At 38.4% G+C, this 25,293-nt stretch overlaps 1 protein-coding gene across 1 annotated transcript; it reads left to right on the forward strand.

Annotated features, from left to right (window-relative positions):
- Positions 1–5,769: 5,769 nt before the first annotated feature.
- LOC114554838 (probable N-acetyltransferase camello) lies at positions 5,770–9,405 on the forward strand. Its single transcript, XM_028576899.1, has 2 exons — positions 5,770–5,959; positions 8,434–9,405. Exons 1-2 carry the CDS (start codon positions 5,870–5,872, stop codon positions 9,115–9,117), a joined length of 774 nt encoding a protein of 257 aa, XP_028432700.1. The 5' UTR covers positions 5,770–5,869; the 3' UTR covers positions 9,118–9,405.
- Positions 9,406–25,293: the final 15,888 nt, after the last annotated feature.

Genomic DNA, 25,293 nt, shown 5'->3' on the forward strand with positions numbered 1-25,293 from the left:
CCTAGGCTACTGAATTTGTTTCCAAGTATGCATAAATGTGGGTGTTCTGTTTAACTTAAAAGCAAATTTTTTGCATTGTGCTTGTATTTTCTGTTTTAGATGCTCTTACACAGGAGATGGGGACAGCCACTGTCACCGAATTTACTTTTGCCCAAGTGGCTGCGCTATGCGCCAGACCGGGCAGGAGGGACTGGGCGACAAACCAGTCAGACGTCAGAGGACCATGAACTGTAAATAGGCTAAAGAGGACAAATAATGAAATAAGAGGCTAATAAAATGAATTTGTTTTTACCTTAAATAGTGTGGTGTTGTTGGGTATTCGTAGGTGTACAGATCTTAGTGACTGAGAGGGCTGGTCATTATCGATAACTAAGATCTAAGTGTGTCTCTTTCTTTCCCCTTTCTTCTTTCACTAACTACACACAAACACGTACGTATACAAACACGTGCGTGAATAGAACTGCTTGCCCATAGCAAAGTAGCTAGTGTGTCCCTCTTTGTCAACCACACTTTAGTCGGACAGCTAACTGACTAGCTTAGTCACGTGGCGTTGCAACACAGCCCACTACTGCCCTCTTGAGGCTAAATAGCTTTCGTACAGCTAACACATAGCCTAGCTTCAATGAGCTAACGGCTAATCTGGGTGTGACCAAGCAACCCCTGGGTTTCGTCACCCCCCCTCCTCCCCACTCTCTCTCTCTCTCTCACATACACACACACACACACACACACACACAGTGTCTCACAGAGAAATGCTGTTTTGTATTTGCTTTGTTTTGTTGTAGATTAAAAAAGTATATTGGTTTTAATTGATCAAAGAATTATTGATCGGCCATTGATGATATTTAAGTTAATAAATTCTACTATACTTTATTTAGCAGTTGTCTGTGATTATTTGTGTACTTATTGTAATAATTGCTGGTTGAACACAGGTCAGTGCTCAAACTTCATCCTTCCCTTTGTTCCTTTAGAAAATACCAGATAAATTAATCAAATTAATTAAGATCTGTATTTTAAAGGAATACCACCTAATGAAACTATTTCACAGTTCGGTTATTGGCCCCTGAAGTTCCAGGATGGTGCCCCGTTTTGATTCTTTGTTGATTTGAAAAAGTTATTAATAACCATATTCATAACTTTATTAATATTGATAAAACATCTTTGATAATTTGCCAATAATTTGATCTGTACACCTACGAATACCCAACAGTGTGGTCAGGGTTTTAGGCTAGGCTATAGGCATACAAGCTTTCAAATGTTCTATCATTTTTTAACATCCTGGTTGTACATTTTCGTATTCCCAGCAATCATTTTCTATGGCTTAATAATAATTGAAATTCCATTGAAATCATGTTGATTCTTAGTTCAGTTGAAATTTCAACATTGTTTCAATATTCCTGATACTTGAAGTACCATTGAAATTCCATTGATCTATGGAAAGGATTTCAATATTAAAACAGGGTGCAAAATAATGTAGAATGAACATCAGAGTTCGATGTTGATTCAAAGACTTAATGTTGACAACGGAATGTTAACATTTCAGTTTCAGTGACTTTTGTCAGAGTTTGCTATCTGGGTGAGGATGATGTGGAGAAAGAAGCTGCTTGGGCGTTAAAATGCAGCCTGTTGTATTCGCCAAAAACAAGCTCCTAGAATGAGAAAAACAAACCCACACCTAGATAATTTGAGTATGGTATATTATATGGGTACTACAGGACGTAACATGAAGCAATAATAAGGAATTCTTATTTTAGAATGGGGGTGTATGTGTAATCAATCTTTTTAGTTAGGCTGAGTACTTCCATTTATTCCACTTTATACTTCTATCCCACTACATTTATTTGAAAGCTACAGTTACTAGTAACTTGACTAGTGATGCTTTCACACACAAAGACAGGCCTATTATGATATCATAAGATATCATTTTTTGTTATACATGAAACTCCACCTCGACCAGCTGACTCGGACCTCAACTTGAGATGCGAGACTTGTGAACAATCTTTATTTTTAGGAAACGTCTGATGAGCTGAATGTTATTCCCCTCCCTGCATAACCTATAACCTACCCACGCAACTCGTAATCAGTGTTCGAATTATACCATGGCCTTTGGGGGAGCCCACTTTTCGTGCGCTTGCAACTTACAATGACTTACAAAGATAAATAACAGCTACAAGTGTATGCACTATACAGGATTTACCCTATTATACTTTATTGACAGGAATTGATAGGTCAAACAGACACCCACAAATAGCCTAGTCTATAAACAAAGCATTAGGCTGTCTTTGATATTTCACATGAACAACGGTTAAAGTTACTCACGATATCAAAGAATACCATAATTCCTCCATTCAATTAGGCCTAAGCGACATACCCCCTGCTTCCATCCTTAACCGTTTTGCCACTAGCGTGTTAGCATTTGAACAAAGTGCTGTGTCCATTTGAACAAAGTGCTGTGTCCACAGTGTGTGCAGACTTACAGTATTGCCTGAGACCTTTTTGGAGGAGCAACACTTAGGTTTTAGTTTGTGGTCTCCCCCGTTTTAGCTTCAAGACAAGAATAGCATGTATAGTTCTCTTTTTTGAAATGAATTAGGTTTAAATCGCCGTCATGCGTGAATGAATTATATTTTTGCAATTTTGCACATAATAATCCACGATGATCACCTTACACAAAACTGAAATTGCACGTCAAAATGACACACTGTTAATATTTTCCAAAATTTCATAAATCACGTTTTCAGGGGAGCCGTGTCTTATTAAGGGGAGCCGAGCTCTCCCTAGCTCCCCCGTAGTTCGCACCCTGCTCGTCATACGTATCGTATCTGCTGCGCCACACGTGAGAGAGGACAACAAACATGTCGACTGCACCGGCAGCAAACTTCATACAACAAGGCCCACACAAAAGAAGTTCTGCCTCTCTTAGTTATGCTATTATAATTCTAGACTGCCCGGGGAGGTTCCTTCCTTCCTATGACACACTGAGCTGCTCTCTCTTTTCATTTGTTTCCTTTTGTGTGCATCCTTGTCCCAGTAATGCTTGTTACTAACCTAGCTCTGGGGAGTTCACTGTCGCAATAGCCACTGCTAATGCTTGCTCTTGAGGGAATTACTTGAATTGGTGGGGCTTTGGAAATTATAGTGTGGTCTAGACCTACTTTATCTGTAAAGTCTCTCGAGATAATTATTGTTATGATTTGATACTGTAAATAAAATTGAATTGAATTGAATTGAATGCAAAATATCAATGATCAAAAATATGGTATCGAGATAAAGGATTCTGGCTCAACCACATCTCATTTTATAAGGCACCTGAAAACGCACCTTGATAGATTAGCAAACGTGTTTAGCTCAGCACTGGCCATCTAACGTTAGCTTGCTTCTTGCTTTAGCCATGACCTAGGGGAGGTTAACTTAGACTGTCGCTAGATGTTATGAAAAAATAAATGAAAAAACATGTGGTAGTAGATTTACGTAATCATTTAAATCCCGCTGGCTGCAGTGCTTTGATATCCTTATATATAGCTATGCAGTGTTCTGAGCAGCCTGGATGGAACGCAGCAGGTGATACAACACTCACAAAGACTTGAGATTTGAATTGGATTTTAGCTCAGAGACTTGTCTATATATAACACTCACAGGAGCATTTTTTCGGCCTTTTGAGTAGGTTTTGATATTTTAAAGGTCCTATATTATGCTTATTTTCAGTCTACTTGTATTTTGGGTTTCTACTAGAACATGTTTACATGCTTTAATGTTGAAAAAACGTTTTTCTCACATACTGTCAGTATGAATATACCTGTATTCCCCCTCTGTCAGAAACACTCGGTTTTAGCACTCTTTAAGCACCCCCCCTCCCAAAAAAGCCCAATATACTCTGTTTGGTGGGCGTTTCTGGGTCTTCCGCATCTGCGCTCTCTGCACCGTCATTGCAGCCGGGGAATGACTGTAAGGACACTGTAGGGGCACCTTCTACCTATATATAGAATAGTACATCACAACTAGACGGAAGTCCAGTCGGCATTTCTCTGTGGATTGAGCGTTTTTGATACTTTTACAGTATTTATATAGCACCATTTACCTGCCTTATAATAAAAATACATGGAAATCTCGCTTTTGACAATATGGGATCTTTATAATCTCGAAGATTTTTATTTAAATAAATGTCTCTTAAGTCACTTTCCATCGCAGAAGGAGGTAACACAATGGCAATTGAGCCCATGGCCTACTGATGCAAGTATTACCATTTTTCTCAATTGTAGGCCTATACACAAAAAATATAGAACTATGCACAGAATTCTGAAGACTTGAAGCTCATGTATCAACAAGTAAAACAAATAAAATAAGATTAATTCTTTCTCTATGCTCCAGACTGCTAAACTCTCAGCACAATTCCATTGTTCACTTAAATAGAAACTCAAAATCAACCAGAGTGGAAGGACTGCCACTTTACATACCTTTTTATCCATATAAAAGTTATGCATGTTATCATCTGATTGAATGGGAATTATCAGTTGTTTATCATTACCATACTGTAGATATGATGGAGTGATAGCATTCAAAATGGGTGGGAATAGGCCTATATATAGTGGTTTGCACGGTGTCCCCACAATTATTAACATTTCTGCACAGACTCTGCAAGTGGCGTTATCTACTGTTTCACTGCACTTCGACCCAACATAAAAATAAAAAAAATGTCTTTAAGGATCACTTCTTTGTCAACACCGTCATTACATGAACTTTACCCTGGTAAAGTTAACTTTCAAAAAGGCTCGTCAGCGTGTTTCCTCTCATGTTCATTCATTTGAGCCTCTATGTTGGACTGTCCTGATCCCCAGCAAGGACCAGTTACACAAGTTGTCTGAGTAACGTAAGTTAACAGTGTCAATCTTTTTAAGTTATGTTATAATGTAGCTAGCAGACAAATTAATAAAGCATGAGTGTGTTTTGCAGATAATTAAATCTAACTAACATTGAAGGAGTCTCTGTCTGTATGTCTATCTCTCCTTCGATTTTCTCGACAGTTCATCTGATCGATTTCACACTTGGTGGGTGTATGCTGAGGACCCAAGGAAGTGCATTGTCATTCTATCTAAGTCATAATAGAGAAGTGCCAGTCTGTTTAATCTTCACATAGTGTATGGTAGATACGGTATGGTGGTAGATTACCTCTCACTCCAGTTTACTGGGATGAGAATTCACTTTTTCTTTTGAAACCTGCCTCTTACTGTATGTTTGTTCTTTTGTGAATTGTTATCAGTTTTAGTGGAAATATTTTCATTAGATTTGGAGACACAGCAACTCTGCTAGACACAGCTTTACAGTGGAGGGTGTTGTATGCAACCCTGTGAACAATGTAACAAGCCACTTGTTTAACCACATTACAGTAGCCTATTTAAACCACAACAAAGGTGGGCAAGGCTTTGCATAGCCTAGTTACCTCATACTGTTGTAGGCCTGCTGTAGTTACTGCACTTCCAAATATGTAGGCTACTTTAGATGCCTGTTCCTTTTAGCTCCATTGTTAAGCTTTCCCATATTCTGCTTAAAAATGACTGAATGAATGAATGATTAATCGATAATTGCGAAGGAATTTCCCGCCCTGGTAGCCCAGGCTACTAGTCGCCTCTGTTGTTTGGATTGGTTAGGAAAGGCATTCGGAGTGAGATTATTTAGGGTTGGATTAAGAATATTAGGGTAAACCAATCAGAGGCTGAGTAAGGCATACTAGGGCGGGACATGCCTTCGCCATCCTAGAAAACTCAAATTCGCATAATATACACTAGAAACTTTCATTGAAGAACGGATAAAGAAAGAGAGAGCAGATTAGTTAGATTTTAGAAAGCGCTGTGTCGAGTGTGATGTTATTTGGATGAGCGGTTCAAACTGCAAGCAGCAATACCGGAGGCCAAGCAACAGCCACGTTTTGAACGGACACTGCACTAGTTATTTACAGTCTATGGTTAGTAGAACTATACGAAGTTGTAGCACACACAAGATAATTAATTGCAGGCTTGTTGGCTATTTTGTAACGTGAGCTCAACGGTAGAAACTTAAAGTAACGGGGGTTCCGACAGAGTCTGAGCAAAGTATCTGTGATGAATCATGTGAGCTCTTTTATCTGGTTATCATGTGGTGCCTTTACAGTTGTGGCCCTGTTATTAGTCGGCTAACAGTTCAGGCAAGCACAGCTACTGTTTATAACACTGTAAGAACTAATAGAAACTGTAGGCTAGTTGTCCGTAGGACTACAGTTCTTTCTTAATAACACTGGCAGCGGGTTTATTACATGTTGTCGAAAACTAGAATCAGAAAACGGCTGTCATGAAGTTGGTATTTGAAAGATGATTCTCATACACAGCATCAAAACAGCTGTGACAAATAGATTATAACGATTATTACGTTGATCTATTAATCTAGTGCTAATGTTTTGACAAATGGATTACTTGTTTAGTCTAAAAAAAAAATGCCAGAAAATAGCCAAACATGTTCATTCTAATTTCCCAGAACCCAAGCGGAACTCTTCATAAATCTTGTTCTGTTTCTAATCCGAAAATACTCAATTGGAAATAACGAAGAGAAAATGAGTAAATCTTTACATTTGATAAGCTGAAACTAGTGAATGTTTTGGTATTTTTACTTGATATTTGACTTAAATAGGTAATACATTTTCTGTCATACAAATAAACTACATGAATGCACTTATGTCAAGCTGTTTCCATGTTCACATCTTCAGTGTTCAAATTATACCGTGGCCTTTGGGGGAGCCCACTTTTCGTGCCCTTGCGATTTACAAAGATACATAACAGCTACTAGCTGATAAGTAGGGCTGGGCGATATAGAGAAAATCAAATATCACGATATTGTTGACCAAATACCTCGATATCAATACCGCAACAATATTGTAGTGTTGACTATTGGTGCTTTCACAAAATATTTACACAATGAGATTTTTGATAAATAATCATCAGTATTGTGGATACAATGACTAAGTGGGCAAAAGGCAAATAAGAGAACAGTTACAACAGTCTGGTAAGTTCAGAATATGAAATCACTTTACTGTAATGCAGCCTTTAAAACCAGGAAAAGACCACACTCATGCCATATTACGATATTACCATATCCAAAATCGAAGACGATATCTAGTCTCATATCACGATATCGATATAATGTTGATATATTGCCCAGCTCCAGCTACAAGTGTATGCACTATACAGGATTTACCCTATTATACTTTACTGACATTAAACAAAGCATTAGGCTGTCTTTGAGATTTCACATGAACAACGGTTAAAGTTACTCAGGCTATCAAAGAATACCATAATTCCTCCGTTCAATTAGGCCTAAGCGACGTTAGGGAAACATTCTCTAAAGGTTCTGAGAACTGTAACCAAAAACTAACGTTCCCAGAACGTTAAACCGACTTTCCATTACAACCAAAACACCTGGAATTGCCTCCAGCCTGAAAATAAACAACAAGAACATCAAAGGGTGCAGCCAAAGAGTCATGTATATCGGCTCTTCCAGTCTCTCCACTGCTGGCTGTTCCAATTTAACGAGAGAGAGGAGCAAGAGGGGTTACAATCGTGACCGGCCTCTGACGAGCTGATACCAACACCATCTTCAACCAGAGAGGACATTATTTCTTCAGCTTCTTCTTGCGTTGTCACCCCGGCGGGAGGTTTGCTAACAGGGCTTGCAGCAGGTGAATTGGTCGTGCTATTAACGTCATCGCTACACAATTTCTTAGTAAAACCAAAATTAATTAAACTGCCTTGTTTTCTTCTTGCCATGGCTAGATGATAACTAACTGCTAATTGCAGAATAGAATTCAAAGACTTTGCGCGCCGATTAATGGCCTCCAACGTTTATATTTTTTCTATGAATTTTTCATGTAGCCTACTAAACATGAGTTGAATTTGCACCGCAGCGCCACCACGCCTTGATGCTCATGACAAGAATAGCATGTATAGTTCTCTTTATTGAAGTCAATTAGATTTAATTCGCCGTCATGTGTGAATGAATGATATTTTTGCAATTTTACACATAATAATCCACGATGATCACATTACACAAAACTGAAATTGCACGTCAAAATGACACACTGTTAATATTTTTAGAGACCCCGCAAAATTTCACAAATCACGTTTTTAGGGGACCCCATGTCTTATTAAGGGGAGCCCTGTTGTTCGCACCCTGCACATCTTACTCATTCAATTTTTATTTTTTGAGTCTGAGTTCAGGTAATTTTAAACATGTTTAAACATTTTAAACATACAGTGTCTTACTCAGATAAACCAATACTATAAACACAGGCTTCAGTGAGTGACACAGATGCAAATTTGTGCAGCAACATCTGGCCCCCCAAAATCAATGAACACACTCCAATAACTTATTGTAAGTAACATGGGAATCCTTTATTTTATTTCCCTCTAGTTCCTTCTGGTCATGCAGCTGGTGATCCGCCGGTACCGTCCCTCAGACAAGGACACAGTGCTCGCCCTGTTCAGCATCGGCATCCGGGAGCACATCCGTCCATGTTTTCACAACGCCATGACCAGCCCTCTCTACCTCGCCATCACCCTGACTCTGTGTGTCACTGGCTACCAGCTCGGCTCCGTGTTGGGGGCTGTGGTGTTACCGGGAGCCTGGGTGGGCCTTGTCTTCTACTGCTGTCATGAGCTATATGCCAGCTATGTCAGGGAGAAACTCCGCACAGAAATGCAGGACATCCCTGGGAACTATCTGAGCAGACCGGATGACTGTTTCTGGGTGGCAGAGGCTGAGGTTGATGGGAGGGCCCAGATCATGGGTATGGTGGCTGTAGTGGCCAAACAAAGTGGGAAAGAAAGACATGGGGAACTGTTCAGGATGATCATCTCACCATCGTGCAGACGGATAGGCCTGGGCTTCAGGATGGCTCAGACTGTGATTGACTTCTGTAAGGAACGAGGCTTCTCCAGGGTGGTGCTGGAGACCACCTCCATGCAGACCGCTGCTGTGGCCCTGTACGAAAAACTGGGGTTCAGCCACGTCCTTTACCACACCAAAACACAGGCTCCTGTTTGGTTTGTAAAGCTGGCCAAGGTGACGGTTTTACAGTTGGAAAAATATTTGTAGACCTGAAGTAATCCTGATCAGCTACTGTTATGTTGCTGTTATGTTCATCTGTATCAGTGATTTACGCTGTCGCATCGATAATACTTTACTAAAACCATTATCTGTAAGCTTTGTCTCACAAACATGAATGTAACCTGAATGTTGGTTTCACAATAAGTTTACTGGACCAACATCAATCACTGATTGTTTATTGTAGTACTGTTACTAATACTGTAGTGGGGAAAAAAAACTACTAGTTTCAAATACTGTGATTTGATTTCACTGTTTTCACACAAAAACATGCAAGAAATAAATCCACCCGCAAAGGTTTTACACCGCTGTATGTTTAGCTTTAACACACAACACTCACATCATGCGCATGTGTGCATATTGGGGTTGATCAGACTTCTGCTGAGGTTGAAGTTGGGTATAGCTCTGCTGGTATTACAAAAAGTCACAAAACCTAAACCAATATGAATGACAAAGGTGTTTCTCCTACACAAACAGGTGCAACAAAACTAACAGGGTCAAACACAGTCTTTCCCTCATCACTTATAGAGTACCTCTAAACAAAGTTAATAGAAGTCTTCCTGAAGGAATTTGCACTGAGCTTCATTAGCTTACTCAATAGTGTGCAGCAAATTGAGATTTTGGACACTTATCATAATATTGTGTCATCACTAACATCTGTTAACTCCCTGGTAAACATTATTTATGATCACCATCAAAACAACTGCTTTTTAAACACTGCTATACAATATATAATAAGTTTACTATTATGCCAACGAGTAATAGTAGGCTACCTTGGTGTCCACATCACCGAGGGTCTGTCTTCATATGATATGATTCATTAACACAGGAGACTTGTGTCCATGTAAATGTAGTCACTATGCTGCCACAGTGTGTGTGTTTTTTATTCTGCCACTGAGAGGTGCCAGATGTTTGGATTCCAAAACATTATAGCTTTAGACACTTCTAGATTACTTTGCTGTAAGGCGTGGACTAGAAATTACATGAATCAATATTGACAGGGAGTTGGAGGCACTGTGTGGGCATGCGCTTCCCATGTGTATACTGTATGGGATTCCTCCAGATGTGTTTCATCCCACAGGACAGACATCTTACTGTAGGTGGTACGGCCTGGGGACAATGTGGAGAAAGGAAGCTGCTTCAATAGCTGTATTTGCCAAAAACAAGCTCCCGCATTCCCAGAACAACAAACAAAAACAAACCCACACCAGACAATGTCAGTATAGCATATAGGTAGTAAGTACAATCAGTCAAATAAAGATTTTTAGATTATAGGGATGTATGTATAATGAATCTTTTTAGGTACTTTACTTGAGTACTTACATTTTATGCCATACTTTTCTAGTCCACTACATTTATTTGAAAGCTACAGTTACTAGTTACTTTACTAGTAATGATTTTACACACTAAAGATATTATGAGCCTATAAAGTTCAGTTTATAAGGACCTGTTCATAAAATATGACACAATGTTTTAGCATAAAATACATAAGTAGTATTGCTACTTAAGTAATGGATCTGAATACTACAGATACCACATGCGCACACACGCACACGCACACCATATTGTTTTTGTACTGCTCAGTCAACAAGTCACTCAGCAGCACAGATAGCTGCTGGCTCCATTGAAACAACATAACTGTGCTGTAATAACTTCTATTATTATCAACCCCCGATATGATCCAGTCAGACTTTTAATTCATGTTTCATTTGTAGTTCACATTTTTCATTAATTTTGTTGCTTTTACTTTAAACGGCATGCAAAAAAATTATTTTCTTTATATCAGCCTACCAGTGTTGTGGTTAAGACCATCGACTGTATAATATTTATGGACAAAGCATCCAGTTCGGCGAAGTGCTGCAAATGCGGAATTGCCTTAAACCTGCATTCTATCTGAATTCCAGCAGGAGGCGACATGTGCAGTTGCAAGAGGAGGTCGGTTTCTGTAGAAGTCTATGAGAAAGTGACCCACTTCTCACTTGATTTATTACCTCAGTAAACATTTTGATGCTGTTAATTTTTTGAATAATGGTATTGTTGATTTGATAAAGCAGGGGGTGTTTTAGGGCGGGGCTATGATGTGATTGCCAATGAAAGTGTGTAACGTAACGTAGAGTGTAAGGGCTCCTCCCTCACTCCTCCCTCTCGTCTAAAATCGTCACATCCGCAACCAGGATGGCTGTGCGCGTAACGGCAAACTCGACGACTCATAGCAGATTTCCACAAACCAATGGGTGACGTCACACACGCTCTGTCCATTAATATTATACAGTCTATGGTTGAGACCAGCTAAACCAAGACCAAGTCATCCCCAAGACCAGAGTGTATCGAGAACGAGACAAGACCGAGACTTTTAGGGTTTGAGACCGAGTCAAGACCAAGACCAAGGCAGGGCAAGACCAAGACAAGACCAAGACAAGATTTGTGTTAGACAGCCAGAGGTTCTTCTCCTGTCTCCCGCATTCACTTTCTTGGGAGTATGTGTAAAGGTGGCAGGGAGAGTGGGGTTTACAGTAACAAATGTCAAAAATAGATATGAGTCAAGTTATTTGTTGCATTTGCAAGTTTTAACACATAGGCATGAATCAGACAATGCACAGGCAATTTAGAGAAATCCCTGCAGTTGTGGTCTTAAAATCCAGAGTCTTCTTCATCCGAGACCGAGACGTGGTCGATTCCGAGACGAGACTGAGACTTTCAAAAATGGGTCTTAAGACTATTTTCTGCTAAGTTTGGTTATTTCACATGAGAGATTTCCATTTTTCTTTTTCTTCTTCTCTAAGATATTTTCACTGGATTGAAGTGGGCGAGAAAAACAGCAATAGTCACATACTTCTTTAGGTCTGAGTGTAAAAAGGACACGTACTTACGTACAGATGTATACACTCGGTGGCCACTCGATAAATGTCTATCTTCACCAAGAAGGTTATGTTTTCGGTTCAGTTTGTTTGACTGTTTGAGTTCATGCAACTTGGTGGAAGGGTGTAACGGGCCAAGGAAGAACCCATTACATTTTGGAGCGGATCCAAATCACAGGGGAAGATACACAAATTATTATTTATTATAAATTTTTTATTGGCCTTGGCCAATCTGTTAGTAGAGTGTTTATTTTTTCTTAGTGACTCTCCAGTTCATCTCTCTGATCTTCCAACTCCCTCTTCTTCACATCCTTGTACCCACAAAACCAACACATGACGCTTGTTTTGAGTTCACCTCAACACACATTTCAGGTAAATGACACTTGGCAGCTCTCCAAAGCAAAGAGTGTGATTGAGAAACCAGAGATACTCCTGCCTGTGTTATAACACTTGGCAGTGTTTTTGTGTGCTCTATCTGTCCGTCAAAGGGTTTGAGTTCAACACTTGTGAAAAAGCCAAACAACATGGCAATACTGAATCTGTGTCAGTTGTTGGAGAGGCTGAGGGGACAAACAAATCAAGGTTGTTACTGTTAAAGACCTTGCATGTGAGTCAACACACAGCATGTGTACACTTTGTGATATTATCCAAAGAGGGAGAAATTGTTTTTACCACTGTACTTTTAAAGATATGCCAGAGATACATATTCTGATCATTATTAATAATAAACTATTTATGTAGTTTACTAATGAATTAACACAAAAAAACAAGTTACTTTAAATTCAAAATACCTAATGAAGAGGACAAAAAACTCTGACAACCATTTAAGGCTAGACAAAACCAAAAAAAGGATCACACAAGAAGAAGCAATGATGTTAGCAGTGTGAACTGCATAAACATGGAAATACATGTTACAATAAAGGTTACAAAAAGGAAAAGCTCTTTATTAAGTGAATAATACAATAAAACTTATATGACAAATAAAAACAGAATGTAAATATGTACCGAATATATATAACGCAATTCAATTTAACGTTTGATGAAATGTGACTGTAGATTTTAGTTGGTTTTATGTGACAAATGCTGAGCATGTTTGTCAAACAAAAATAAAAGACAAAAGATAACAAAACAAAGGTAATGTTTTCGTTAAGAAAACTGTATTAAATTGGGAGGATATGTCTTCAACTCAACATCCCAAATAATTAGATATCAATATGATGCTTATAGAGTCGGCTGGTGTGTCAAACTACTTCCTACTACTGTGGTTAAACATTTGGAAATCTGCTAATTGTATCCAACCTTACATATGAATAGGGATGGAAATTAGCACTTGCCAAATGCGGGTCATTTTGGTGAATTTGCTCAACCTACCAGCCACGGTGGCGGGTAAATAAATGTTGCATTCCACTATAAACATTTATTATCGGCGGTCCGCCATTACTAAATTGTCATGAAGCCGTAATTATACAACTCTGAAAAGCAGTCTGCTCTAAGAACTTAAGCAAACTTTCATCCGCTCTCTCTCTCTCTCTCTCTCTCTCTCCCCTTGTTCGGATGGAGAAATCAACTCCGTTATACTGTTAGATGCATATAAAGCCTTCCTCAAAGGGAAGATCATAACAAAAAATTCTAAAAACTGTTAAAAAAAAGATGGAAAACGGCACTATGCAGTAGTGAAAAGTTACAAAGTGCATTTACTCACGTACTTAAGTACAATTTTAAGGTACTTGTACTTTACTTGAGTCTTTCCATTCTCTGCTACTTTATACTTCTACTCCACTACAATTCAGAGGCAAATATTATATATTATTATTAATATATATAATATCTATTTATACATTTAGTTAGATTATTAATACAAAATATTATTAACAAATAAAACATGAAATATTAGTATATTTTACACAGCAGTATATAAAGTAGTTCAAATTAGACCCAACTTTACCAGCTGCAACATTAAAGTGATACTTTAATCTGTCAATGACTATAATCCAATAAAATAATATACATTATTCTAAAAATGGGCCAGTCTGCAAAATGAGTACTTTTACCTTTGTTACTTTAAGTACATCTTGATCCCATGCTTTTGTACTTTTTCTGAAATAAAATATTGAATGCAGGACTTGCGATTAAGAATTTACTGTGGTTTGTGTGTCTGCAAACCCTCAACATTTCCACAATGGAGTGGAATAAAATGGCCCCATCTAGAGGAGAGACATCACATCATTTAATCTGATGATTTATTTATTGATGCTTTTAAAATCAATAATGAAAGAGATTTTCTGTTAGTTACACCAAACAAATTAAGTAATTTAAACATTGGAAATGGAATTAGAAGCAGAAATGAAATATACGGACCTTGCTCTTGTCCATGCATCTAGTCCTCCTGTGATGTTTTGTTTCAAGGATATTGGGTTTGGACATTGCAGTGACACTCCTCACTCTGTCTTGGAGATGTTTGTGAGGGTAATGTAAATGTGATACTTTAGAAATCTTTGAAACACTCCTGTGGGCCTTTTTATAGACATTGTCACTTATCTATGCTTGATGACGACAGCTAAAGAAAGACAAAGTAATACTGAAGGAAACAAGATGTTTATTATTCTCTGACTGAAGACTGTACAGTATAATTAGCCTATATACTGATATTTCTTTATCCACATAAAATGGACTAGGACCTGTATGTGTTTTGTTGCCATTTCACCTTTATTGGACAGTGACAGTGAAGATATAGATAGAAGACAAGAGAGGGGGAACATGAACAAAGGTCCATTTGTTGGATTTCAACTGGGGACCTTGGAGTTTGGCCACATGGCATCTGAACCACTGGGCCACTGGACTAGACCTTTATATGTGACCCTGGCCTATAGTAGTTCTCAGGTTCCTTTTCAATGCGCATCAATTATTAAATTAAAGTATAAAACATCCAGTGTGACTCCCTGTATACTGCAGTGGTGGAAGAAGTACTCAGATCCTTTATTCAAGTATAAGTATTAATACATTACATTAAACAATCTAAAAATACAAGTCCTGGATTCAAAATCCTTAAAATTACAGAAGAATGATCAGCAAAAGGTGAATACTTAAAGTATCAAAGTAAAAGCTATTACTAAAAGTAACTTAACTTACACAACAGATAAAAACACACACACACACACACACACACACACACACACACACACACACACACACACACACACACACACACACACACACACACACACACACACACACACACACACACACACACGTGTCCAACAAATGGAACAGTGGGTTCACAACAAGCTACTGGTTGCCCTGGCAAAAATCCTCCAATTGCACAAAACTGAAGGACAAATGCCCAAGTACACAAAAACACACACACACACACACACACACACACACACACACACACACACACACACACACACATACACACACACACACAAGGCTGCCAAAATGTGTAATAGTTATTTAATCTGGTCATTTTGACAGATTGAGCCTTTAATGATAAACAGATGAACATCTCCTGTGTGCTCCCTGGGAGGCAGCAGACTGCAGGTCTCTGACTTCCTCCGCAGGCCGTTAATAGAGAAGGGGGGGGAGGGGGTGGGGGGGGGGTACCGTAAATGAACAGGACGAACAAAATGTTAGGGGGTGGGGGGGGGGGGGTTACCGTAAATGGACAGGACGAACTAACTGTTATTCTGACCCTGTGACCCCTTGAGCCAAAAGCTTGATAAGGCATTAGTCAGTTTAGAAACAGGGCCAGTTCAACAAGTTTTTGTAGAGATGACAGAAACTGATTCACTGTAAAAATCTAAAAAAATTGTATGGATCTGTTCATTTAAAAAAAAAGAAAAAGAAAAGCCCAGCAAAAGATGTTCTTCCTGAGGACCCTGAAGCGCAATGGGCTACCTCAGGAACTTCTGACACGATTTTATTGCTGCACAATTGAGAGCACCCTGACATACTGCTGCACCGTGTGACACTCCAGCTGCACAGCAGCAGAAAGAAAGGACTTGCAGCGGGTTGTCAAGACGGCTGAGAGAATAATTGGCTCCCCCCTACCAAACCTGAGTGAACTATACTCAAGCCGTCTTCTCACACAGGCCACAAACATCAGGCAGGACACCTCACACCCCGGACGCTCCGTGTTCACCACCCTCCCCTCTGACTGAGAACCCACAGCACACGCACAAATAGACTCCGGAACAGCTTCTTCTCCAGAGCTGTGAGCATATTACAAAAATCATACACACATCCACGCATAGAAACATAAAAAAATTAAATAAATAAATAAAAATACACACATCTCTTACCCCCTCAGTGCAATCGGACTGATGTGCAATAACTGCTGTGTTCACTGTTTTAGCAGCTGTTTTATCTATTTATTGAGAATGTGTTAGTGTCTCCTCTCCTTGATGTCATGCTGTATCTGTCCCTGCGAGAGTTAGGAGAGAGTTGAGATGGCGCCGCATATGGCGACTCGGTGTGTCTGTGCATGTTGCTTAATGTGACATGCACCTACGATACCAAGACACATTCCTTGTGTGTGTAAACGTACTTGGCAATAAAGCTTTTCTGATTCTGATTCTGTATTCTGATGTGTATGCGTGTGTATATGTATGTATGTATATATATATATATATATATATATATATATATATATATATATATATATATATATATATATATATATAAATATATATATGTATATGTATGTGAGATTAAGGTGTAGAATGTGTAGAATCATCAAAGTAAATACCTGAGCTCAATTTGGAGTGCAGTAACAAATATATCTGAATAACTGTAAAGTAAAAAATTGATTTCTTTGGATTTTTTTGCCAAACATTTGCCAAAGAATAATTCTAAAAATGTTTTTATGCTTTGTCATTTATTGTTTGTAGAATAAAATGCCAAAAAAGTTAATCTATGCTATTTTAAATTAAATATATTTAGTCAATAAAGTGCACAAAAGTTCCTGAATCCATTTATTCTAACATTGTTCATTTGCATTGTTTTATTTCAATTTCCCAGAGAGAAGAAGAGGAATAGCTGACCATGAAACAACATTTTCATTATGCTGAATGAAATGTAACAAACATTTAAAATGTATTAGACATTTGATGGAAAACTGCATGTACTGTATTGTATTTCATGATGTTAAAACTCTACAATCTCACAAATCTCACAAACTGAACAATTTCAACTCAATGTCCACTTGCTTATATGTATCTTTCTATCTTGTTGTTTTACTTCATCTTAATGCCTTTACTTCTGTTTTATGTATAGCACTATGAATTGCTTTGTAGTTGAAAGGGGCTGTACAATTCAACTCACCTCGCCTTGTTTCCGGAGCTGTCTGTTTTTCTAAGCATTTTATATTAACTTTTAACCACCATGGATGAGATGAGCTGAAAGTTTGAACATCTATGTTAAAATGAGCTAACTCAATCTGCTGATGAAGACCATGTGAAGACCAGTCGAAAGCCCTTGAGTTGAGATTTTTTTTGATTCCTGAACTCCTGGTTTTTATTTCTTCTAGCCCCACATGTCTACAAAAAATGAACTTTTAACTCTTTAACACACTTTGTTTGGGACTGTCAGCTACACACTGTAACTCAACACAAATGGCAGCAGTTAAATCCCACAGAGGCTTAACTTAATGCTAAACAGAGGCAATTAAAGTTTACAGTGCTCTTTCTGAGAAAATGACTTCCGCTACGGTGAAATAATATTTACCGCCCAATAAACTGTCACTGATGCATTATTAAGAGTAACTACACCTCACAACGTTTACAAGAAAGTTTTACCAGCAACTAAACTGCTCTTAATATTCTTCTGATTATCGACAGCTCAGGCAACAGAGACGAGATACTCTAGCTTGTTTTTCATCTTTCTATCCGCATTTTAGAAAAAAAGAGCACAACAAGTTTACAGCTACAGATCAGAGTCCTACGGCAGAAAACCTTGAGGAGGTGGTTCAGGGAGAAATCGATACGGTTAAATACAATACAGTAGCAAAAACAAAGTTTGGAACGAGGGATGGAGGGAGACAGAGAGAGGGCAAACACACACACACACACACACACACACACACACACACACACACGGTGTGATTACGCAGTGAGGGGTTATTGATCAGATGTGCGGCCTCATCTATGTGTAATAACATCTGTGGAGAGGTCAGTCACTCTGTGGCCCCGCTGGCCCCCCAAAAGTCATCCGACATGGACAAGAGTCAGCCTGCACAAACGCAAACAACTGTACACATGGAGCTTATGTTTTTGTTTGAATAAATTTATTAAGGAATACAGGATTACCGGACATCCGATCACATCACCATAATGCTTAAAATACAGATCAAAGTATTACCAATGAGAAATAAAAGCTTAATTCCAATATTTTCCCTGTTCTATTTATTTTTCAATATTCCCCTCATAGGAACTGGAACAATGTTAACGGTACACAAACTCTCCCTGTCAGTAGAGTAATGATAAAACACAGCAATGCAGAAACAAAGACAGAGCAAAAAGAGGGGGAATCATTTGATAAGAAAGAGGGGCAGTGGGTTTAGTCTGGTGGTAGTCTTTCTTTAAATCAGTCACAATCGTCTTGGGCGGCGCTAAGCTCTGGACGTAGCGATAGTGGCTCTCCAAATTGGTCTCAGGAAGAAACTTGTTTTGGTGGAACATTTGCACCCTGCAAAAGAAAACGCCACACACAATACATTAACGTGAGCTATTTAAATTAGCTGGACACATGGTTAAACGTAATTTGCTCTTACCAGTGTAACGCCGTGTGTACTTCCATCCATTGCAATCCCGCCAATCGGTCCCAAAAAACGTCACAGTTCGATAGTAAATGCGTCAAACATATTCTTTGTAAATCTTTACAATCATTCCCCGAAAGAACAAAGCAGGCCTACCTTATTGCGCAATTCAAATTTGATTCAAAACTTGCCATTTTCAGGGTGAAGCTTGTTTGTTGTTGTTTCCCGAAGCGAATGGAGTTTGAGAACAGCAACACACAGACAGCGCACGGTGAGAGACATCTGACACGTAGCTCATGTCAGGCAATTATCCTGGAAATGTACTTCTGTCTGGTGGTAAGAAGTTCAGCAAGCTGAAGTAGGTTATAAAAGGTTTTCATTTCCCAAAGGATATCTCAGAGCTCACATCTGATCTTTTCCAGTTGTAAATGGCAAATTTAGATGTAAAATGTTTAAATGTTTGGAATTGAATGCATGTGTTTCCGGTCTTTGGGGACTCCAAATTAGCAACCTATTCTCACTCCCAACTCGTCAAATACAGCAGCTTGGTCAGTGGTAGTACTCGAGATCGGTCTTGCTCTTACTTTGCGCTCTCACTTTTTGAAGGTCTCGGAATCGACCGCATTTTTACTTGGCCTTGTCTCGTTCTCAGATAAAGAGGACTCTGGATTTTATTTTAAGACCACAACTGCAGGGATATCACTAAATTGCCTGTGCATTGTCTGATTTATGTGTTAACATCATTACTGTGATTGGATGTAAAACATCCTGCTTCAAATGCAACCAATAACTTTTTGGTACTATTAACCCCCCTCTCCCCTTAAACACACACTCTCAAGAAAGCGACTGCAGGCGATAGGTTGAAGAAGCTCTGGCTGTCTGGGGGATGTCAGCCAAATCATGAATGAAGAAGAATCTTAATTTGTTTTCTGTGGGTGTTTTTCAATGGGAAGGTGAATCTTTTAGATCAATTTAAGGAGTGCCTATGGTTAGCATTTTCCACATTTTATCGTGTCATGCATTGTGGGACTCGCACTGGTCCCGGTCTTGGTCTTGACTTGGTCTCAACCCCTCAAAGTCTTGGTCTTGTCTCGGTCTCGATATACTCTGGTCTTGGTGATGACTTGATCTCGGTTTAGGTGGTTGACTACAACACTGCCTGATACCAACGACGCAAAAGGAACCTTTTCGGTGTCTGTATGCGACGCACCGGGCTCTCAGAGCAACTGCTCAACTCTTGTGCATCCCTTTAAAAAAGTTGCTCCCATGTCCCCCTCCTAAAGCTGCTTAAGCCACTCATACAAGTTAAATCTTTTAGGTAACCATCACTACCAAATATTCATTCATTTTCAGAATTCTAACCCTTTAACCCGTTTGTTGACATAATGCCACTGTTATAAAAAAAACAACTCATAAATATAATTACTCTCCGTATACTAAATGCTAGGGGGATTTTTTTCACAGTCTGGGAAATGTCAATGATTAGCAACAACATTGCTTGGTGTTTTGTGCAGTGTCAAATAAAAAAATAAAAAAAAAACTCCCTTATCTTACCTTAGAGGACAAAATGTCCCCTTTCTAAAATTGCTATAAAATACTATATTCTTATTCTCCATTTTATTTATTACACTCTATTATTCTCCACAAACATCAGTCCTGACCATCACTACCAAATGTTTATTCATTTTCAGAATTCTAACTCTTTATAAGCCTGTTTGTTAACATAAATAAATGCCAGGTGGAGTTTCATTTGTTTTCACAGTCTGGGATATGTTAATGATTAGCAACAACATTGATTTTAATTCATTGCATCAAACACTGCAGTGCTCTATAATACAGCAGCAATAAGCTGAGTGTAAACCAGGAAAATAGCATGTATTTGCCCCTTGATTGAAAGCCTGATCTAATAGAGTGATGCTGAGGTTGAACTTACAAAATTCGAGAGAACAAAACACACCCTTGCCAAAATGTATACCATTCAAAAACCAAATGCCAAGCCAAAACGATCGAAAAAATAAAAAGTAAAAAATGTCCCTAGTGATGCACAACGATTAAATGTTTTAGACATGATCCCAAAATAGTCTTGCCAAAAACTGTAAAGGATCGAGCACAAATAAAACATTAAGTTGAATAAAGAAGCTTGTAACAGAATCATGTCCTCTACATCAGGATTTATTTCAGCTAGCCAGGCTTTAGAGAAGTGAATGAACCCTGTGACCTGGAACTGTAAGTCGGGCAGAAGAAGAGCTTGCATGGGTTCTCTCCACAGCCTCTTTCCACCACTTATCAGTAGAGTCAATGTCCAGTTTGTGCTCCCACGAAACCCTTGATTAAGACACATATTGTAAAAGGACTATATGCTGCCATTGTGACCAGATCTCTCCTTCTGGTTAAATAAAGGTAATAAAAAGATGAAATGAAAGCTATTATTTATCGTACAAATGAAATCTTTGTCTACCCTGTAAACAAAAGCTAATCTTAGAGGACAAGTTTTAGATACTGAATGAGAAACTCTGATGAATCAGATTCAGACAACTTTATTTATCCCAAGATGGCAGTTCATATGCAGCTCACCCAGTCCATGCACGACACAACTTCAAAACTCACAGGCAAGGTATCTGTCAAAGGCAACAGATCAACATAGTGATACATGGGTCAATTCATGGGGATAACGAGCTGTAGTAAACCATTTTGTTACGGTTCATATGAGTAACTGAATTTAAAAGAATGTAACGGCCATTTAAAATGACTGCCCACACACACACACACACACACACAACACACACACACACACACACACACACACACACACACACACACACACACACACACACACACACACACACACACACACACACACACACACCACTTAAAATGACTACTGTTAGTTTTTAGTGTAGTAGCCTGATGGCTGAAGAAATGAAGGACTGAGAGTAACTTTGTAGTTTGTTCTCTTAAATGGCACATTGTAAGACTGGCTTGAGGGCATAAAGTGATTTCCCTGGACAACAATGAGTTGCAGTTTTGTTTGTAGGACACATGGTATAACCTGTGTATAAATTGTGTTTTCAATGTGGCATTTAAGCCCAATTATTTTAATGTAACATATTAAATATCTTTTGAAAAGAGCAGCATTGAAGGAAGTACTTAGATCCTTTACTTAAAGAAAAGTAGAAATACCATGGTATATGAATCCTTAATTTAAAATGTTACTTAAAGTTACTATATGTAACTTTTTAATGTTTCTGAAAAATGAGCAAAACATTCATCGCAACTATATGACCTCCCGGTAAAACTAACTCAGTAATACAGCAGGTGTGGTGAAAACACTGGCGCTTTTGTCCAAAGCGGCCGCTAAAATCAACACAAATTGAAAGTTACAAATAGCCACTTTAAGGAAAATAAGAAGTATTATTAGAAGTAAAAGTACTCATTATGCAGGATGGCTCCTTTCACAGTGCCAATTTTAGATTATTTATATACTAGTGGGTAGATTGGTAGTATAGTACTACATCATATCATATATGCATATCAAAAGATCATTTTGTATTATATATTTATATAATAAATATATATATGGGATTAATATATATATATATTAGGGCTGTCAAAATTAACGCATTAATTTTTGCGTTAATTTATTAATATTTAACTCGTTAAAAAAAATTAACGAAATTAATGCAGCTGTGTTTGTTTACTTCATGTGGCGGCTGAGAAACGTAATACGTCTACATAACAGCAGGCGGCGCTACTCTGTATTGTTGCCCAATTAATGAAAACCGGCAGCTGATTGGACGAACGCGTCACATGGGTTTGTTTTCTCCGGATATTGAGAGCCAGACTGTCATGGCGGCCGTTAAGAATACAATCTCATATTGTACTAAGATAGTTCACTGAAACATGTTTCTGAAAACATTTTAAGTGAGAAATAGGCCGTGCAGTTGCTGAATCTGTCTTCATTTCAGCTCAACAAAGGTCAGTTTAGAAGATTTTCGTCAGATTTTGAGAGACTAGTCACCTCATTCCGTTCGCCATTTCCGGGTGCGTCCCGACTGCCCTGCCGCCGACTGAACTCTCGGCTCGTTGGAGATGAACTGCGCCTCGCCTGTAAAGTAGACGAGAGCAGGCGACAGCAGCCGGGGACGGTGACAAAAATCTGCTCTCAAGTCAGACAGTTTCTAGCTGTTTCAGCAGCCTTCAGCAGGACTAAGCCAAATTGTTGCTGCTGTTGTTCTGAAAGATATTAAACATTCTGAACTTAGCAGAACCTTTCCTTGTTTGGTTTTTTCTTCATATTTGCAAAGTTAAGTGATTTAGCATTTAAATATCCATTATTACAAGCTTCAGTCTCAATTTAAAAAAGCGATTAATCACGATTAATTACAGCAAATTGTGCAATTAATTAGTTAATTTTTTTTAATCGATTGACAGCCCTAATATATGTATATATATATATATATATATATATATATATATATATATATATTGTATATATATATATATATATATATATATTAATCCCATTAATTATGTTTTGACTCCTCAAACTTATCTTGGGACCCCTGCTCAGTTTGAGTCTGACCATCGTGTGCCTGCATGAATTCATGAAACTCTCATCAACAAATAACTTTTCATCAAGTTATTATGAGTGTAAATAAAAGAAAACAAAATCACTTTCTCTCTTGACTGTCTCTTTACCTCACTTTGTCTCTATTTGAATATGTTGCACACAGTGTGTTGTTTGGCATCATGTTTTGCGTGCAGCGTCTTTATATATTTTCTTTTAGTTTAAGATGTCTAAAACAGTTGTTGTGTATGTGTGTGCTAAGCTAGTTTGTTTATTGTGTTACTGTGACAATGTTGACTTCATTATTTTAAGATCTTTTGGTGGGTGTGGGGTAGTGGTGTCACACCTTTTATCACAATACGATATTTCTATTTTTTGGACAACGATACAATATTTACTGATATCACAAAGTCTGCCACGATACAATTTCAATTTGATTCAATTCAGGGGACTGCGACTGATACAAGATGATAAATAAACATTTAACACAATCTATATATTTACAAAAAGCAACTAAAATAGGATTTGACAAGCTCTAACAGACATTTAAAGTAAAAACAACCTATTCTTTTTATTGAAAAGAATAAATATAAAGTGGGAATTTCCAGTTAAAAGACGGGTCTTTAAGATGACGACATGTATCGATAATATTGGATTGGACAATTAAATCGATATATTGATTCATATTGATGTATCGTTACACCCCTAGTATGGGGAGGGTTTTTATTTTTCTGTAATATAAGCAATAAGAAAAGAAAATATAAGCTCTTGTATGTATTATGCGTGATGGATAAATGGCCACTGCCTGTAACGCCTTTGTGAACATCTACAGGAAACATGATAACTCAGACAAATGTGCTCTCTCCTGGTGGGTTTATTATGGGGAAATGGTGTTTCAAAGCGGGAGGTACTGCATGTTATCACTGTCACATCCGCGCAAATAAGTGTGGTGTCACTTTCCCCCCTGGCACAGGCGAGGTCGACCGGTGCATGTTTTTTAGCTCATTCACTCATTTACTTACCTAACCTTTAACCCCGTACACACACACACACACACACACACACACACACACACACACACACACACACACACACACACACACACACACACACACACACAGAGGTTGTAAGAGTTCAGAGCAGAGTACACAAGGACCCCTCTGAACTCAACAAGTTGGCTCCTTTCCAACGAATATATCACGTCAGTTGCACAGCTCATAAACGAACAGAGTCTCCGTGCCCTCCTTACCTTACACACAAACAGGTTAATATACTGCCGTGTTTTCCAAAACAACTTGGTTAGCCCTGGGCAAGTGTACTGAACAGCATTTAAAAAACCCTCTTTTGATCAGGTTGGATGCCCTAAGGGCTTCGCTGCTCTGGTCTACGACATCAACACGCACAGCGTGGGCACGGCCTGCGCCCTGGCACCAAAGCCAGACAGATGTTGTAAAAACCAGCTTGAGTGATGAGCTGGTTGAAACCACATCAGACTTTGTAAACATGAATGAAGATGATAGAAAGAAAACAGTGACATGGAAAAAAACAAGAGGAGAAAGCCTGGCAATGGTGCATTATCACATACAGCATTCACGCACAGGCCACATGCACACATGGTAGAATCTGCATGTGTGGTTCTTCTACATATTACTTTTCAAAGATATGTATGTGTTACAGAAATAATGATAAATGTAAAAAAAAATAATTTAACAATTTAAAACAAAAATCATACCAAGCCAACAAAATAAAAATCATTGGACATAAAAATGTCTTTCTGATGAAAAATGCAAATATATATAATATCAAACTATTACTTGGAGAAAGCCAGATTTGACTTTCTTTTTCTTCTTCTTTTTAATGGTGAATTGCAATGTAAATGTGCATATGCTTGTAGGCTACTGTTTTTTACTTGTGTGTGCCCCCTGTTTCAGGCAAGGTGGAAATTACACAGGGGAAGTGTCCTCTGGGCTCCGGCTCCTCAGTATTTG

Source organism: Perca flavescens, chromosome 4 (genome assembly GCF_004354835.1).
Source record: "Perca flavescens isolate YP-PL-M2 chromosome 4, PFLA_1.0, whole genome shotgun sequence".
Classification (NCBI taxonomy): domain Eukaryota; kingdom Metazoa; phylum Chordata; class Actinopteri; order Perciformes; family Percidae; genus Perca; species Perca flavescens.

What these genes read in the sequence shown, in the direction of transcription:
- LOC114554838 (XM_028576899.1), top strand. Translation starts at nt 5,870, where the DNA reads ATGAGCGGTTCAAACTGCAAGCAGCAATACCGGAGGCCAAGCAACAGC. An exon ending in CTAGTTATTTACAGTCTATG is followed by an intron (nt 5,960 to 8,433) that starts GTTAGTAGAACT and finishes ATTTCCCTCTAG; the next exon opens with TTCCTTCTGGTCATGCAGCT.